Genomic DNA, 10,202 nt, shown 5'->3' with positions numbered 1-10,202 from the left:
GAAGATTTGGATCTAGTCTTCTGATTATAATTCTGATACCCTTTTCACTTAATCATACAACCAAGATTCTTGTCAGCCAGTTCCTCTTCTAAGGTTTTGTCCTGCCCTTGACTTAGGATCTGAAAGAGAAGAGGGTAGGTGAGGAACTGAGGACACGATGAATATAAGGGGGCTGAGGGGAAGTTGACCTAATTCCTCTGTTTCAAGACTCAAACCTGTCTGGCTCTGCCAAATACCTCTTCTCTTGCATATCTTCCTGATATTGATTTATGAAGGATAGGTGATTATAGCTATGTGATTATTTGTGTAGATGGAGATAAGGGAATTGGTGTTGAGATTACCAACTGACACCTGTAAAATGACCTGAATAATAATAACTAACATGGAGAGTTTACTATGTGCCACGTACTGTTCTAAGCATTCTACATACATTAACTCATTTAATCCTCACAACAACCCAAGAGGTAGGTGTACTGTTATTTATCCCCATTTCACAGATGAGGAAACAGGCACAGAGAGCTTAAGTAACTGGCCAAGGGTTACACAGCTATTAAGTGGTGAAGCTGGAACCCATGCAGTCTGACTCAACCAATGAGACTATACTGCTTATGTACACAAATTTAGATCATTCTGTGGGGCTAAAGGGAGGCGTTTCATTTGTTCCAACTAAGACTACTTCTTTGTCCTGGGGAAGAGAGTAACTATGCCTTTTCCCACTCCCATGAAAAGCTATGTGACTTAAAGCACTTATTCAATAATAAACATTTATTGATCAACCATTATGCCCACTCCAGAGGGCAAATGTGGAGGCTCCTCCTTCCCTTCATACTGATTCACATCCCTGACTCCTCCCTTTGCCATTTTTTGCAAGCCCCGAATCAGGTAGGTATGTACTCTGAAGAGGCTAAGCACACCGGTATGTGTACCTGTGGCTTTGTCACACACAGGAATGCATTAGCCCGAGACCGTTATTGTTCGCATTGAATTTCTGGCATGTTCACACCCTGTTAGGAGGGGATACCGAACAGGACAAACGTACTAGTGGACACACTTGCAAATGTCTGAGGATTTGCTGGCTGTTGCTGCGCCCAGCCCGGGGCCTCTGTGGCTAGGCTAAATGTCTCAGTATGTTGTTTATTTGGGTGTTCCCGAGTGTGACGCAATAACAACAAAATAATACTGTCATCATGAGGTCACTGCGGGGCAAGAGGGAAGGGGCGGGGAAGGATATTCCCTCGAGAGGAGGAGCCCTTTAGCCGGGCTCGTTGAAGCCCCAACTTCTCTCGCTTCACCGGTTTCTCCAGAGTTTCCTCCCTGGGATTAGCCCTCTTCCAGGTCCGACCACAGAAAGCTCCGCTTTCAAGCCGGGGTTTTGAAGTTTAGGATCTGGTCTCTATGAGAATCTCCGGAGGCCGTGTCCTCAGTTTTAAGTTTCATCCAATGAAGAACCTGAAGGAGGGGCTGGGAGGCGGGTCAGTAACGTAATGCAGATTGATTGGCATTCGGGCCATCGAAGTCCTGAATTAGCCCGGAGCTTCGCCAATCCAGAGGCAGGGTGGGACAGTGCAGGCGCAGAGGCTTGGGTTTGGCTGTGCTCGATTTAAAGAGACAGAAGCTGTCGGGGTCCTAGAACACGGTCCCTACGACCCTCCCCCCAGTCCCTGGGACTACTTGGGTCCCCGGAGCTGGGAAGATGGTTTGCGGAGGCTTTGCCTGCTCCAAGAATGCGCTGTGCGCCCTCAACGTGGTCTACATGGTGAGGTTTTGGAGGTGGGGGACGCTTCAGGGCGGAAAGGCGAGTGGAGAGAATCTCCAGGGGACTTCCGGTGGGGAGAGAGGTGCCGAGGGTTCCGGGAAGATTCTCGAGAACTTCCGGCGAAGAGGGGATTCCTGGGGACTTCCGGTGATGAGGGCGTTCGTATAGGGTTGGGAGGAATGAGCGGAAGGCTATGGACATAAAGCCCATCCTTCCGGCCTGTGAACCTCAGTTTCTCCCAAAAGACAAATTGTTATATTTAGAGTCTCCTCTGCCACCACCATCTCAGCCATGTGAACTCCGATAAGAGGGGCACCCAGATACTCTTAGTCCGAATAGACACCCTTCCTTCCCTACGTTCACACACAACTCAAGGCTCCCTTTCTGCCCAAACCTCCTTGTATGGCCTTTGGCTGTACTGCACACTAGGACTCCGAGATGTATCCTGCACTAATTCAATCTGTTTCCCATAGCTGGTGGGCTTATTGCTCATTGGAGTGGCTGCTTGGGGTAAGGGCCTGGGTCTGGTGCCCAGCATCCACATCATAGGGGGAGTCATTGTTGTGGGAGTCTTCCTTCTCTTCATCGCGGTGGCTGGACTGGTGGGTGCTGTCTACCACCACCAAGTTCTGCTCTTCTTTGTATCCTGACCTGAAGTGATGGGGGGAACCTGGGCTCTCAGGAGGGTTTAGTAGTCTAGGAAGAAGTTAGAGATTATGGAACCTCAGGGACAAGTCTTGCCCTGCCCTATACAAGAGCTGATGATTTTACTGTTTTCAGCTGACATGGTTGTAATTCTAAGGATAGATTAGACCAGATGGATGAGTATTAAAGGTGGAACATAAAGGAACTAGGACTGTTTTTTCCATAACTCTTCCTCTCAGTACATGATTATCCTTGGTTTGGTCTTCATCTTCCAGTTTGGAATCTCTTGCTCATGTCTGGCTATTAACAGAAGCAAACAGGTAAGGGGATACCCTCTCAAGTACTTGCCCCCAACCCCACCCCCCAACTCCCTCTTCTCAGTCTGGCTCCAACTACCTAAAGATCAGTTTTAGGTCCACTACTTCCAGACGCTTGAGCCCTCTGCTTTCTCTGGAAGTCTGGCGAATTTTTCATGAAGATGATTCAGGAGAACCTGAGGAGACTGGTATTTATCACATCTGCATAACTGTGACAACACAAACTTTCTTATTTCTGAGGGATGTCGACTCCCTATGTTGATATAGGGAAATTGAGGCATTAAAATGGGATCAGGATGTAGGGGGATATTTAACGTTACCAGCATCAAATAATTTCTCCCTCTGCCTGTATCCTGTAGACAGATGTCATCAATGCTTCTTGGTGGGTCATGAGCAACAAGACCCGGGATGAACTGGAAAGAAGTTTTGATTGTTGTGGCTTGTTCAACCTCACACACCAATATCAACAAGACTATACTTTGTGCACTGCAGTGAGTCCAGGGGAGGGGGGAAGTAGGAAACAGGGTGAGTACAGTGTCCAAATGGACAGATACACGGGTTTGAATGTCAATCCCTCTCCCTCTAGCAGCTCTCTTGTATTGGGGCTGTGTTGGTGGGGGAAAGGGGATACACAGAGCCTAGGGAATTAGCTAAGTGGGATTTTAGTCTACAGGATATACTGGTCAAACCAAAACCCAAGCCAAACCCATTACTGTCAAGTCAATTCTGACTCATAGTGACCCTATAGGACAGAGTAGAACTGCCCCATAGGGTTTCCAAGGCTGTAAATCTCTACAGAAGCAGACTGCCAGGTATCTCCCTCCTAGCCGCTGGTGGGTATGAACTGCTGACCGTTCAGTTAGCGGCCGAATCCTTTAACCACTGCACCACCAGGGCTACTTAGGATACTGATCAGATACTGAAGCAAACTAAGCCAGCCCATTGCTGCTGGACTCAATTCTGACTCATATCGACCATATAGGACATAGTAAAACTGCCCTGTAGGGTTTCTAGTAAATAATTTTTAAGGACAGTCACCACAGGTATCAGGATAGGACAGCTTAACAACTTTGCATCCTCCAAACATATACGTCTTATCCTCAGATCTGCAAGAGCCGAAGCCCCACATGCCAGATGTGTGGAGAAAAGTTTCTTAAGCATTCAGATGAAGCCCTGAAAATCCTGGGGGGTGTTGGACTCTTCTTCAGTTTTACAGAGGTTAACATTCTCCAATTCCTTCATGTACACCCTTTCTGAACATGTCTTAGCCTAGGAGATTCAGAACTGGTGTTTATCTCTCTCTCTCTGTTTCTGCAGATCCTTGGTGTTTGGTTAGCGATGAGATTTCGGAATCAGAAGGATCCTCGGGCCAACCCCAGTGCCTTTCTATGAGACTTTGGATCCTTCTGACTTCTCTCCTGCTCTCCTAAGCTGCTTCTTCCTCTTTTTTTTTTTTAGAAAAAGGAAAGGCCCTTTGCAACATCCTAAAACAGGGTGAACAGCTAAGTTTTAAACTTTGGCATGTTTTGGTCGGAGCAAGATTATAGGGAACAGGAAGAAAAACTTGCCCTCTCCCTAAGTGGATGCGGGAAACTCCTGGGAGTGCATGAGATGGGGCTAGAGTCATTCCTGGCTCTGTTTCCCCTCTTCCCCCTTCCACATGCTGGACCACCTCAGCACATCCTGGCCTGACTCCAGGGGTAAATCAGGGACAAAGCCAGAGAAAAAAACCAAGAATTTTTTTCTTATAATCAGCAAGACTCAGTGTGAGGCAGTTTAGTGGAAATCAAAATAAAAGTCATTTTACCCCATATTCAAAAAAGCAACATGTTGCTTTCTTCTCTCTGCTATCCAAGGAGCTCCACTGACTGCTAGGCCCTGTGACTTAAAGAAAGTCTTTGAGGTCCTGCAAGGAAGCTCCTTCTTCCAAGTGGTTTTTCCAAACCCCCTAATGGCAAAGCCAGTCTGAGAAACATTAAAAAAAAAAAAAAAAAGACCATATCTGTTTGTTTGTTTTTTTTTTTCCTGTATAAAAAAAGGAACCCATTATCAAGGTATGGAAGAAGGGAAGACAGGATGTACCCCTTGGTGTAGGGAAATGGGGGAAAGGGGGGGCAGAAGAATATGCCTCAAAAGGAGGGTGGGAGAGGGACGTCATTAAGGCAGCAAAATATTCTCTGTAAAAAGTTGGGGGAGGGGTATCCAAAGCCTCAGAGATGAAGGCAGAGGCTAAGGCAGAGATTGCCTTATCAGTGGGGAGGGGGTCTCTCCACTCAAGTGTCCAAAGGAAGGGAAATGATAGCTTCTCTTCCTTCTCTTGGTCCTCTTCCAGCCACTCCATTGCTCACTCTGGATTACCTTCTCCCTTTTGTAGATAAGAGTGCTGCAGGGCTCGGAAGGCAGAGATTCGCTTGTGTGGGTTAAAAGTCAGCATTTCCTGAGGAGGGAGGTAAAGGTCAGGAAACCACGGAACAAAAGACTTCTCCCCACCCCCAACAATACCTGGGATGGCCTATTTTCTACCTCCCTTTCCTACGGATGGCCATTCACAGCAGCAATAAAAAGCGGAGCCCATCCAACAACCAAGTGTCAGTCACTACAATGGTATGGGTCTCCTACATATTTCTCCATTTCTCACCCTAATCTGGGCCCACACCCATGCTCAATACCAGCAGCAGCTGTGCTCCAGATTCCTCCACCTCAGGCACCACCGACTGCACTGGGCGGGGCCCTCTAGGGGAAAAGGCTCCTCGGGGTAAAGACACGTCTCGGGGCCAGTCATCTTCCGGGGGCAGCCCGATCAGACTATGGGAACAGGAGAACTCTGGTTAGAAGGCTCCTTCCAGCCCCTACCCCCAGGGGCAGAACCAGGACTCAACATAAAAAGGAAGACTCAGAATGGAAAATTCTTTTCCCCCTTGCTGGTCACTTACTCAAAAATTTTGCCTAACTGGTCAGCTTCAGAGTTTCCACAGAAGAGAGGCCTAAGATAAGAAGCAGCACAAGGTAGCAATCAATTTCAAAGATATGGTAGTGGAATGAGTACTGCTTAGCAACTCAAAATAGAGAGTATGGAGAATAAAGGGACATGCAGTTCCAAATTCCAGGACATTTCAGAGCTTCTGGTTATGGGCAAGGTGGTCAGCAGTACTGAAGTGAAAAGATAGGCAGGGTATGGATGTGGTTTCTGAATAAGATTGGGGAAATTCAAGATGGTTCAGGAAACCTGGGTCCCTTACTTCCGACGAAACATTTCTGCAAAGATACAGCCTACGCTCCACATGTCTACAGGAGTTGCATACGTAGATTGCAGAAGAACTTCAGGAGCACGGTACCAGAGTGTAACAACCTAAAGGAAACAGGAAGAGCAGATGCGGGCCTTAGGGTTTACCATGAAGCACAATATGACTTCTCAGTTGTTTTGGACGATCATTCCCCTAACCTAACCAGAGTCCATTTTGGCTATCATCTTTATACTGACCACAGGTGTAAGTGCCATCTGGTAGCTGTAGATTCTGGCCAGGCCAAAGTCAGCCAGCTTGACTGTCCCACCACTTGTCACCAGAATGTTCTCTGGCTTCAGGTCTCGGTGAACAATGCAATTGGCATGCAGGAAATCAAGGCCTCTTAGAAACTGGCGCATCAGATCCTGGAGGTACAGAGGTATTGGAAACCAGGCACCATACTTGAAACGCCAAGAGGTTCTACTACAAAAGTCCCAATCCACCTCTCAATCTGTGTCTACCCAACTCACCTTGATGGTCTCCACAGGCAAGCCTGGTGGGGGTGCTTTGTCTAGATATGTCCTTAGGTCTTGGTCCACATGTTCAAATACCAGGGTTACCTTGGTTTCCCGATCAGTTCGGGCTGTGGCACAGACGTCCATCAGCCTGGCCAGGACAAACAGTCATTCACTGGTCAATCCCCTTTAATCCAGCATGGCCTCGTTTCCTCAGGGTCCCCATTTCTCTTCTGACCACCACTCCCCACCTATAGATTTTTTCCCTTTTACTACCCATTCCCAACCCTCCACCATCTTCTCACCGGACAACATTGGGATGCTCAAAAGCCTCCAGCCGCCTCAATAACGCCACTTCACGAACTGTGCTGATAGGAAGGCCCCCTCCAGTGCCCCCTCCATTGGGGACTCTCACGCTCTTGAGAGCCACAAAGTGGCCACTGTGGGGATCACGAGCTTTGTACACCGTCCCATAGGCACCGACACCAATCTCAGCCACTGGCTCATATCGCGGGGTGGCCATTCTCAGATCAGGGGAGACCCTACAATCACAGAGACTCCAACTATCAAAATCCCCTTCCAGAGTTAGGGTTGTAAGAGTCTGCAGCAACAAAGCGACTCCCACAAAAAGCATCATAAAGACAACACCAGTATCCCATACCCTCCCCAACCTTCCATGGCTGGTCCCCAGGTAACAATAAAAACCCCTCCAGCCATGTGAGAGCTTGTAGAATAAAAAAATGCCTCTTGAGTCCATCGCGCCCCGCGCAAGGGAGAGCCAACACGACACACCTCCTGCACCAAAGACCCTACACCCCAGTCCCGAAAATTACACCTCCCTACGACCACAAAGGACCATATCACAACACCCCGCCCCTCGCGCGGCCCTTCGGTAAGTATCCCGCGAAATGCACGCGTGGGGATTCGTGGGGGGCGGGGACTCCTGGGAAGGGGCTGCACTTACCCTACCCCGGGCCAGGAGCTGCGGGGGCGGCCCGTTATCGGGGCCCCGGAGCCGGGTCCTGAGGCGCCATACACCCGAGTTCGGTCCCCGGCAGCTGGACACGACGGGCCGGACCGCAGACACAGGGCCCAAGCTAGAGCGGCCCCCTCACCCCCACCCTCACCATGTGACCAGCTGCCAAAGAGGCGCGCGGAAACTGGATGGGAGGGGCCAACGCCGGACGTTCGGGGCACGTGACCAGCCGCCCATGCGCAGAGGAGAAGCCAAGAGAGGCTTTGAGACGATGGGAGCGGTCCGGGGAAAGGGGCGGAGGGGCGACGACAGCCACGTGATCTGTTGCTATCACACGTGACCGCTTGACATTGCTCGGAGGAGCAGCAGTGTGGTTACGCGGCGAGGCACGTGACTGACTGCTTTAACTCCGGCAGGGCAGTGGGAGACCGAGAGGGTGGAACCCAAGGCGGTGCCATGGCAACCTGGGCCACCCAGATCCCAACTCTGAGCTGAAAACCCAGCCCGAGTGCGTCTCCAGTCTCAGTACATATCTCTCAGTCTCTCCATATTGGGGCGGGGAGGGGGTGCTGTCGCCTTTCTGCTCTATCGCCATCGGAAAAAAATTCTCATTTGCGTCTTTGTTTCATTCACTCATTCATGCAATAAATTTTTACCGAGCGCTAGTTTCATGTGGTGGTTTTTTTTTTTTTTTTTTTGGTGTCTAATCCTTAGCCATTTATAGTAGTGATACAGCTACCCATAAAGATGTAGCCAACGGTGTGGTCGTATAAAATGAGGAGTAGACAATGCCCAACTGAGGACAAAGCTAGGATTAAAAAATGGACGGAAGGCAGTAATCCAACATGAAGGGTGGCTTCCAAAAGAAGCCAAGGCAATAGCCTCCTCCCTCCCTTCCAAACTTCCACTCATCCCTGGGGATGTTAGAAACCAGATGCCATCTGGCAGAGAATTTATTGATGGGTGAGAGATAGGAATACTTGACCTTCAAGTTTCTTTTCAGCGCTTATATTCTATGATGTGTGTGTGTGATATAGATAGATATAGAATTGAGCATGTACAAGGAAGTTACCACCCCCACCACTACCCAGACCACCACGTTGCGTAAGGGTGACTTGTGCCCTTCTGCAAACCTGCAGACTCCTCATTTGGGGTCATTGTGCTTCCCTCTTTCCCTACAGGGCAGCTTTCTTAGCTCTTGCCCCTGCCCAGAACACAGACTCTTTCCCAAGTGGCCTCCTCTGCTCAGACGTCTAGGTAAACAAGTAGGTTTCTCTGGCTTCCTTTGTCTTAGCGGTTCTAACTTCTTTATCTCCCAGCCCTTTAGGGGGATGAGGTGGAGTAGGGATCGGATCAGCGTCTCCATTGTGAGAAACTCTAAAATCTGAAACCTTTTTATTACCCTTTGTCACTCCTCCCACCCTAATTCTTATCCTCCTTAACCATCTGGCTGAGGAGGTAAGAGTTCAGGCTTGAAGATGAATAGAAATGTTGCTTTGGGGCAAAATAGAAGACAGGTCAGTACAGATTCCTCCCTTTCCACTCTGATACTTGCAGCTGTGGGCCCTTGCTGGCAAGGTCAGCTGAGACACTAACTAGTAAGAAAAACCTCAAGGCCTGAACTGGCTAAGGGGCTCAGGAGATGAACGTTTCATTGGCTACTTTGTCAGGGCTGATTGGTTTGTAAACCTTCTGGAAGGCTAGGGTAAGTGTCTAGGAGTTTGTCAAACTCCGTTTCTCTAACAGCAGTCCCCACTTCAGCCTCGTCTTACACAGAAGTCACCCCAGCACACTGTCTTTAGAACAGAAACCATCCTCTGTATCTGCTTGGGTCCCAGTCCCTTCTTCTAATTCATTCATTCATCCATTTATCTAAAACATTTGAATGGTTTTTACTGTGTCTCCTCTATATCCTTCTATTGAGGAGCCTTAGTTTGGCGCTTGGTCCCTGGCTCCATCCCCTCCCTTCTCCTGTTAATTACTCTTCTACTAATTAATTTTCTTCCCAGTGTGTTTGACCCAGTGGGCTCCCCCGGAATCCCTTTTCTCTCAGCTTCAGAAAGGGAAGGAAAGAGAGGATGTAAGTGGAAGGCAGAAAAATGTGATGAGGGGGCAGAACTGGTTCTCAGGGTCAAAGACCCCATAAAAACAAAGGCTGTGTGTGTGTGTGTGTGTGTGTGTGTGTGTGTGTGTGTGGTGTTCAGTTCAGTGTAGTAGTGGTGAGGGCAGAAGAGTACCAAGAAAGACACTCCCATTCCTTTAGCACTCCCTTGCTCACTCACCTTCCTCACACACACACACGTTACAATCATACCCTTCTGTTTCTCATACAACCTGATTCCATTCCTTACACACTCACCTCCTTTCCACAGCCCCACATCATGCACATATCATGCACAGTCTTTTGTGTAAAAGCGCTTAATTGCTCGAATGCATCTCATGCTCACTCACTACCCCTCACACATTCCCTTGGCTCTCACAGTCTTCTTGGACTCTTCCACAGTTTTCTTTGCACACTGCCCTTTTGCACAAGCCTCTCCCTCCCTAGTGCACCTGCGTCCTTTGATCACTCACCTTCCATCCTCACCCGCTGGCCCCTCCTCACCCCTATACACACACCTATTCTCTGGCCGGGGAGCACACGCCCCTTCCGTGGCCACTCCCCTCCCTCCACCCTCCCCCGGGCTCGCACACTCGCCCCCGCCCCCGGGGACACCTGCTTGTGCTGGGCAGGGCTGGGATGCGCAGCCGCGGCCCCTTCTCCTCCGC

General features: G+C 49.3%; 2 protein-coding genes across 6 annotated transcripts; one reads left to right on the top strand and one right to left on the bottom strand.

The window, feature by feature from the left end:
* The first annotated feature begins 1,313 nt into the window (after window positions 1–1,313).
* TSPAN31 (tetraspanin 31) lies at window positions 1,314–4,717 on the top strand. 3 transcript variants are annotated; one of them, XM_004379854.2, is made up of 6 exons: window positions 1,314–1,756; window positions 2,230–2,397; window positions 2,641–2,721; window positions 3,078–3,209; window positions 3,823–3,936; window positions 4,036–4,717. In XM_004379854.2, the coding sequence occupies exons 1-6, from the start codon at window positions 1,694–1,696 to the stop codon at window positions 4,108–4,110; spliced, it is 633 nt and encodes a 210-aa protein (XP_004379911.1). In that variant the 5' UTR covers window positions 1,314–1,693; the 3' UTR covers window positions 4,111–4,717. The 3 variants fall into 3 exon arrangements, with proteins under 3 accessions (XP_004379911.1, XP_023590298.1, XP_023590299.1); XM_023734530.1 differs by lacking the exon at window positions 2,230–2,397 and having other exon boundaries at window positions 1,543–1,756; window positions 2,677–2,721; XM_023734531.1 differs by lacking the exons at window positions 1,314–1,756; window positions 2,230–2,397 and adding an exon at window positions 2,008–2,196.
* Window positions 4,718–4,723: 6 nt separating this feature from the next.
* CDK4 (cyclin dependent kinase 4) lies at window positions 4,724–7,583 on the bottom strand. 3 transcript variants are annotated; one of them, XM_023734529.1, is made up of 8 exons: window positions 7,422–7,583; window positions 6,763–6,999; window positions 6,473–6,608; window positions 6,200–6,367; window positions 5,958–6,067; window positions 5,652–5,702; window positions 5,388–5,523; window positions 4,727–5,155 (listed from the first exon to the last, which is right to left on the bottom strand). In XM_023734529.1, exons 2-8 carry the CDS (start codon window positions 6,978–6,980, stop codon window positions 5,063–5,065), a joined length of 912 nt encoding a protein of 303 aa, XP_023590297.1. In that variant the 5' UTR covers window positions 6,981–6,999; window positions 7,422–7,583; the 3' UTR covers window positions 4,727–5,062. The 3 variants fall into 3 exon arrangements, with proteins under 3 accessions (XP_023590295.1, XP_023590297.1, XP_023590296.1); XM_023734527.1 differs by lacking the exon at window positions 7,422–7,583 and having other exon boundaries at window positions 4,724–5,155; window positions 6,763–7,333; XM_023734528.1 differs by lacking the exon at window positions 7,422–7,583 and having other exon boundaries at window positions 5,057–5,155; window positions 5,357–5,523; window positions 6,763–7,334.
* Between the last annotated feature and the right edge of the window lie 2,619 nt (window positions 7,584–10,202).

Source organism: Trichechus manatus, unplaced genomic scaffold, assembly GCF_000243295.1.
Source record: "Trichechus manatus latirostris isolate Lorelei unplaced genomic scaffold, TriManLat1.0 scaffold00069, whole genome shotgun sequence".
Lineage (NCBI taxonomy): Eukaryota > Metazoa > Chordata > Mammalia > Sirenia > Trichechidae > Trichechus > Trichechus manatus.
The sequence above is the reverse complement of the archived record's forward strand: the minus strand, read 5'-3'. Positions and strand labels throughout refer to the sequence as shown.

Coding starts and splice junctions, on each gene's coding strand:
- TSPAN31 (XM_004379854.2), top strand. CDS start 1,694: ATGGTTTGCGGAGGCTTTGCCTGCTCCAAGAATGCGCTGTGCGCCCTC. Junction 2,398..2,640: donor ACCAAGTTCTGCTCTTCTTT/GTATCCTGACCT, acceptor TCTTCCTCTCAG/TACATGATTATCCTTGGTTT. Junction 3,937..4,035: donor TCTTCTTCAGTTTTACAGAG/GTTAACATTCTC, acceptor CTGTTTCTGCAG/ATCCTTGGTGTTTGGTTAGC.
- CDK4 (XM_023734527.1), bottom strand. CDS start 7,214: ATGGACTCAAGAGGCATTTTTTTATTCTACAAGCTCTCACATGGCTGG. Junction 6,368..6,472: donor TGCCTGTGGAGACCATCAAG/GTGAGTTGGGTA, acceptor CTGTACCTCCAG/GATCTGATGCGCCAGTTTCT. Junction 5,156..5,387: donor CTGGAGCACAGCTGCTGCTG/GTATTGAGCATG, acceptor CTCCCTCCTCAG/GAAATGCTGACTTTTAACCC.